The sequence below is a fragment of the Pyxicephalus adspersus genome, chromosome 5 (genome assembly GCF_032062135.1).
Source record: "Pyxicephalus adspersus chromosome 5, UCB_Pads_2.0, whole genome shotgun sequence".
NCBI lineage: Eukaryota > Metazoa > Chordata > Amphibia > Anura > Pyxicephalidae > Pyxicephalus > Pyxicephalus adspersus.
In genome coordinates, this window is record NC_092862.1 from 108,941,776 (window position 1) to 108,949,415 (window position 7,640).

At 40.9% G+C, this 7,640-nt stretch overlaps 1 protein-coding gene across 1 annotated transcript; it reads right to left on the reverse strand.

Moving 5' to 3' along the window:
• Positions 1–1,297: 1,297 nt before the first annotated feature.
• RPL15 (ribosomal protein L15) lies at positions 1,298–6,135 on the reverse strand. Its single transcript, XM_072412410.1, has 4 exons — positions 6,054–6,135; positions 5,083–5,265; positions 3,152–3,288; positions 1,298–1,658 (listed from the first exon to the last, which is right to left on the reverse strand). The coding sequence occupies exons 2-4, from the start codon at positions 5,252–5,254 to the stop codon at positions 1,353–1,355; spliced, it is 615 nt and encodes a 204-aa protein (XP_072268511.1). The 5' UTR covers positions 5,255–5,265; positions 6,054–6,135; the 3' UTR covers positions 1,298–1,352.
• Between the last annotated feature and the right edge of the window lie 1,505 nt (positions 6,136–7,640).

A 7,640-nucleotide genomic window follows, 5' to 3' on the forward strand; every position in this document is an offset into this window, starting at 1 on the left:
AAGTGAAACCTGTAATATAACTACAGTAGCAATATATATTTTATATACACACACAAGTTAAAGTTTTTTGTATTGGACTCGTAACTTTGTATTGAATCCAATACAAAATCATTTGAATTTCCCACCGCACGAACAGACGTCACCGGGAATTGTCTCTGCAGTCGCCGGGAGAAAATCAAAGGAGGAAAGATCAGAGGACAGATCAAAGGAGGACATCACCCATGGACCTTGACAGACGAGCAGGACGCTGGGCAAAGCCAAAGGAACAAGTCAAGTGGGTTTTTTTTTTTTTAGCAAGATTATCGCAGGTATTTTTTGCAGGTAAAAAAAAAAAAAAAAAAAAAAAAAAAAAAGAGTCCCACTTGGGAATACCGCTAGGGGGGTTGAGGGACCATGCAACAAGACTTTTTTGGCTTACCAAAAATCATTAGATGTATTCCTGACATGTCCGATAAGAGTTCTCAGTATCTGGTTTGGCAGTCAAAAAAACCTTGAAAAGTACATTAGCCATCTGATGTTTAACATAACAGCTAATGTTTGTAGGAAGGCTGCATGAGCAGAATCTTTACTAGCTGGTAGTTTTTACATCTTGTAGATATTAGTCAAAAGTTAAAAATAAAGTTTACCTGAATGTTATGTATAATCGAATGTTATACTATATGCTACAATGCAAAACCAGCTTATATTTTCATTTTAATTATAACTGCAGCTCTGTATAGTTCAGGAGAGGAAGCCAATCCCACAGTGACAAGGATAGAAAATACCACTGAAGTGGTTGCCAAGCCAATAGTACATAAGAGAAAAAGTGGAAAGATAGCGGTTCTTTATGGCAGAAAATAAGTCTACCTAGACTTATTTTCTGCCATAAAGAGCCGCTATCTTTCCACTTTTTCTCTTATGCAGCTCTGTATAAATTTAACAGATTTGGTAAAATCCAGGTCATAAAATATGTTATGTCCCTTGGTTGGTGTATGTGTACAATGTATTTGAATTAAATTATCAAGCCCTAGCATAAACGGGCAATTAAAGCATGTTTATACATGTGCTAAAATATACTGCTAACTGGCAGTTTTAGGCAGAAGTATTTTTGATCATACCTTCACATCTATTCCACAAAACAGTCTAAACTTTACCCCCTATACTGTAAATGGGAGTGGCACTTCGGAACCTTTGGATGAAATCGGTCCAGTCCCTAGACCCATAATAGCAAAGAAAAAAAAAAAAAAAAAAAAAAAAAAAAAAAACGACCTTCACACATCACCATAAAAAAAATGCCAAAAACCAAAATGACAAGAAGTTGTCTAAAAAAGACTTTATTTTTAATGTCAAATTTACAAGTACGACTATCCCAATTAGCGGTAACGGTGGAGCTGAAGAGTGTTGCGTCTTCTCCAGGCAGCACGACGTGAACCACCAATGGTCTGATGGAACTTGTGACCCTTGCCAAGACCACGACTCTTCTTGCCAGCGGATGTCAGCCCACGCATCTCCCTGTGTTTGTGCACAGCCTTCGTGATCCATTGGGTGTCTGGGTTGCGTCTGATGGCCTTGTGGAAGGTGTCAATGAGGATAACCTCAAAGAACTTGTAAGTGGAATCTTCACCCACCCAGTATGAGCTCAGAACTCTCAGTCCTCCACAGTGACGGCCAGCACGCTCCTACAGAAGAGGGGAAATTTAGAATTTTAACTTTGCTTACTTGGTAAAGAAACAAGTTTATCCTACTTTGCTAGACACACACTCTACAATATTTACTAATATGTACGCAGGGAGCTGATTTAAAATAACTTGGCTGCAGAGAACCCAAATTTTAAATCTCAAGTAAACTTGAGGACAGGCTATGTACATTAAATTACACATTCTGAACAAGCAATAAAAACCCTTTTAAACGAGTCCGTATTTTACTCTACATTTGTCACTGGGACATATACCCACCACCACCTAACCTTTTCCCCACACAAGTCAGGAAGTAAAGGTTCTAATGCAGATTTTTACATACTCTAAGGGAAGACATTTCAGGAACCTCATAACATGCAAACCCATTATTGCAATAAATTTGGCAGAGCATACTGAATTTTACCAGCTATGCCAACCACACCATGCCAAAGAATATGCCTTTTAACATGGGAAAACGTTAAAGCAACATTTATGTAAAGTGAATCTTTAAAAAAAGTGTTTAATGTTTCATTGCAAGACAATGTATACCAATTCTGTTTTCACATGACCCCACTGCACTTTTCATTTATTATGCGTCTTGCAGGGGGATACAGAAAAGGTATAAAAGGCACTTTCACCACTGGCTTGTTTTGAAACTTGCATCTCCTAAGCAGCCACTGACCTAGACAAAGTTCATGTTGGGAGACAATACAATAACTGGTTCTGGGTCAATTGCACACCAAGAAAATGTATATATTGAGGACACTCATTTTACTTTCAAATATAAGCCAGGCACTTATTTCCCCATTTGTTACCTTCAAAATTACATATGCACAGCCACAAATCAACCAGCCTCCTTCACCCCACACATTGAATGCAATGTTTATTGAACTACAATAGCTGCATAATATTCCTGCTATATAGGGTAAATGACAGAAGTCCATAAACAAATATAGCTGTCCAGTACCAAGCTCTGTCCAAGGTTTCAGATACCACAGCATTATATATTCCGATTCCCACATGTACACACAGTGCCTGGAAAAACCAATATCATTCTGGACCTAATATATCCCAAAAACTTGGTGCATCAAGAACTGGCCAAGCTTAGCATGAGGTTTTGGACTGCAGGCTCCAGCATACAGAACTACAACAGAAAATACTGCTCAGTTTTGGAAGCAAAAATGGCAACATGTCTGAATAAGACACCTACCAATTTATTTAAAGAAACTGACACCAGGTTAAAAAATGTTATCAACACTTAGGTTTAACCTTTTCTAGCTGCCTGAAAAGGCTTCAAATCTCTGATCTGTCACTTTTGTACATAAAGGCCAAAGTCACCAGGCCATTGGATAACAGAGCATATATTAGTCCTACGGAAATACAACTCAAGAATATAGAGTAGATCCAAATAATTAGAAGAGGTAAAAAGTGAAGTAGCTAAACAGCAAAACAGATTTTAAGTTTCTAAGAAAATAAGTGTTAAATTGGAACCATACCTCAGCAACAGACTGCAGGCTGCGAGCAAACTTAATCTGGTTAACACCATGGTGCACTGGTTTACCATAGGTTGCACCCTTGGGCACGGGGCGTTTGCGTCCACCACGGCGAACTCTGACACGGTAGATAACATATCCTGTAGTGGAAAAGAAAATTAGGAAAAGTTACTGAAAGTAAAAGGCAAAGTTGTAGTCAGGATGGTACATTTCACAATTGGACACACAAACTGCAACTCTTGCATGTAAGCTAGGCAATTGGCCTTCACATTTCAAAATGCAAATACAGAGTATCACCTTCAAAGATTTAGGCTCCATTGGCAGGAGAGTGTTTTATGTCCCAGGGCCTGGATGCTCCTCAGCTATATTTTATTGAATTACTACTACTGGGGGAAAAAATGCAAGTGCCCTGTATTGGTACTCGTTTTGCATTAGGTATTAATATGAAATGCTCATATACCATGCCAGTCTGGGGAATAAGACTATTACATGCAGGGTAGTGATGCAGTGAGCCTGTCAAAAAATATATCTGGCTAATAGGCTGACAGAATTGGTCTAACCCACCACTGGAGCCCCAACGTTAAGCAGTCTACACACCGGATTATTAGCCCATACACATGATGCATATTAATATCACAGTTACCTGAACAGGTAACTGTTTCTTAACCAAAGACACAAAATCAGAAATGTGCTACTTTATTGCACAAAGTTCCCAGGAGAAGTCTAATTGTGGTCACTTCATGAAGCATCCAGCCCATGGGAAGTATGGAGGCAACACCTGCAAACAAACCCATCAGAACATTTGTTGTTCTTTCAGCAAACATTACAGCGGTAACCACTTGATAGCTGGCAGATCAGCTATTCCAAACCTATGTGAACTTAGCCTAGAATACAAATAAAATGGACCCAAACCACCAGTAGGTAGTACCATTTAACAAAAGATATAAGCAATGTTTCTCGTCAGATAACCAACTTCCTAGCTCCTACTCTTACCTATATGGCGCATGCACCATGTGGCTCAAGAGTTCAGCGCTGTACAAGTCAGTCACTAGGCTAATGTAACTCCAGCACATGTGTAGGAGTTACACAAGAATCAAAAAACAGGATCGCTGTTTTCAAGGAAGTCTGCTATTGAGCTGACTGTCAAGATGGCAGCACCCATCCTTCCTGGACCTGTCACTGCTGCAGGCAGACAGCACAAGGTAAGTGGGAGCCATAATCTACACATATGCTGTGCATACTTGCTGATTAGGCAGAAGCTCAACAACCACTGTCTTTGGTTTCAGTCAAACTAAAGCCACTTCACGAAAAGCATGGAAGCATCTAACCACACACAGACAAAACCTTCACAACATCTGTTTCTCCCCTTAAAGCATACCTAAACTCAGAATTTTCACTTAACATAAAAAAGGGTAGATAACCATTTTATGTAAGGTAAAATTCTGTCTTTTTTTTTGTTTTTAAGTGCAACACCCTTTAAAAAAAATTGCCTGAATGAATGAGAGCACAGAGCCTCCCGGGATACCTACATCATGCATCCCAGGAGGCTCTTGGAAGCTCCTTCTGTGTGTAAAAGGAACCCTTCAGTTAATAGAGAAACAAATGCCAATCTCACGCATGCAGTGTTAAGTTTTTTCCCTATCTACTTTACCCGATCTCATGCCTGGGTCGTGTGACATAGGAAAAAGAATCTGGAAGAAAAGAGGGAAGTGCGCCGGCCTAAAAATGAATACAGGGACGACGCTGGACCTGATGGAAGAAACCTCCAGACCGATCAACTACTCTGCGGGGTTGAAGGTATTTTTTTTGTTTTGGCTGAGGTTTGCGTTTACTTCATCTTTAATAGCCGACAGATCAGCCACTGCAAACCTGCCTGTGTGAACTGAGCCTAGAAAACAAACACGCAAAGGTTATCTTCATCTAATCCAACATACCTTGCTTGGCTTTGTAGCCCAGTCTACGAGCCTTGTCAGGGCGGGTTGGACGTGGTGCACGGTGCAGAGAAGACAATTGGCGATACTGCCAGCAGCGGACACGCAGGAGAAATCGCATTACATCTGACTGCTTCTTCCTCCATAGCTCTTGCATGTACTTGTAGGCACCCATGATGGCTTACGCTGTAAAAAGAATTTATTAAGCAATCATTTTTATATATTATTAACTTTAATAACCAACCTGACCATTACAGAAAACAAAGCCACACACTCAGCAGAGAAGTAAACATGGCCTGCACCTTACATTCTATGACAGCCCATTATAAACTAAGAGTGAGGGTCATACAAGTGTGCACAGGTTTATAGGTGGGAAATGTATTCAGAACACAAAGTTATAGTATATACACCTTATGATTAGAGTAAGCACTATATATTATATATACATACATGGATGATGACAGGGAAATATTCCAATGCCTCTCATACATACCAATGACAATACTTTTATTTTGTGCCAGCATCCCCACTTATTAGGAACATGGAGCTTGTGCTTTGTATGGCCCATAATGGAAGTATTGTGCATAGGAAGGATAGAGAAGCACGGTATTATATTATAAAGCGGCACATTGCTTCCCTACACCCCGGGCACAGCGCCTCTCCCCCGGCTTCATCCCGACACACCGCACCGTGTACAATATCAATACAACTCCATCGACTCTCACCACACACTGCACGTAGCGAGCCGGGAAAGAGCCAAGGCAACACCACACACTATCACGCAAGAGGCCGGTCTGAGGCCTGCATAGGGCAGCCAGTTTAAATCAAGATTCTCCGCCAAGAATCGCTCAGGGTAAAGAGACTGTGACTAACAAGACATTCCTACACTGACATGTCTGGGGCTTTGGTAAAGAAGGAAGGATGGACATGGATTGGAAAACCTCATTCTGCACTGCAAAGGAAGCCTCCATTACCTGATGGCTCGGCAGCCGGAAAGGAAGGACAGCGTTACCCAGAATGCCTTATGATGCGCGAGGCGCAAAGGCAACTTCCGGTGTGGGAGCAGAGGCTGCTGGGAAATGTAGTCAGGATATAGGTAGATTCGGTGGAGGAAATAGAAGTTTAAGATTTGTGTTAATTATTTTCTGATATAGTGTAGAACTTGTTGGAAGCCAGCTAAACTGAAATCAGCTTGGTAATAATATGCCTGACAAAAGGTATATCCCACATTAATATACCCTATTATATCCCATATATGCAGAAGTACATTTACAGAATATATTGAGACAGGGTCAGACCTCCAGGCAGGCCAACATTCACCCAGCAGAACATGCTGGGACTTATAGTGCCACAAAGCATAATATCTTACAACTCTGAGACATGTAGAATAGGAATACTTTAGGAGAAGGCATGCATTGTGCACCTTACAGACGTGTGCGGCATAAAGACGTATGGTTCTATAAAGCTTGCAGCCATTGTACAACAAACTCTGTGCTGAGTCTCACTTATATCAGCTGCAAAGACTAGAAAACAAAACAAATATACGCAGAGAGATAGGATTTGCCTATTATTGTTATATAAAATATTATTATACTAAAATATTATTACACAGTATTTTATAGCGCCAACATTTTACACAGCGCTGTACAAAGTCCAGTAAAAAAGTAAACAAATACCAGAACGGGCAATTTTGGCTGATAGAAAAAACATCTCCAACACCCTGTCATCAACAGTCGTTTTCCTAGGTGCCACCACACACCCTCAAAGTCCCCATCCCCTGTGGTTCCCAGTTCCTTAATGTTCCTCTCTCCTGGACTTTAGGGCATTGCTGACCCCGGGCAAGAATACCCCACACCTTTAATACCACTACACCGGGCTGAAGTGCCCTACATCCTGAATGCCATGCACTCCTATTGCTGCCACCATGGGCAAGAGGGTACTAAGCCCTCAAAATCACAGATGTGGGAAACGGCTCTGCTATTTTAATTTTACTATTCTGAGCAATACTGCCACCCGAGGCTTAAAGCATACCTAAACTCAAAATGTTCACTTTATATAAAAGGGTAGACAACCCTTTTATGTTAAGTAAAAATTCTGTGTGTTTTATTGTTTTTTTAATGCAACACCCTTTTTTTTTTTAAAAAAAGGGTGCAGCACCGCCCCCTAATTCTCTATCCTCTATCAAGAATGAATGGGAGCGCAAAGCTTCCTGGGATACCTACATCACGCATCCTAGAAGGCTCTTGGGTGATCCTTCTGCACAAACTCGAGCACCCCGGGCATGTGCAGAAGGAGCCCTTTCGTCAAAATGGGAAAAAAGCCGATCTAATGCATGCGCAGTGAGATTGATGAAAGAGATCTCCGAACTGATCAACTGCGCTGCGGGATTGAAGGTAAATATATTTCTTTTTTGTTTTGGCCATTTTTTAGTTTAGTTCCTCTTTAAAGGCTTCACACTCTCAACACTGCCCTACATCCTTAACACCTTTGTCGTGGGTCCCACACATTTCATCACTCCTGGGAGGTGTTTCTTCCACCTTTAACCCCTACCAAAAATGCCT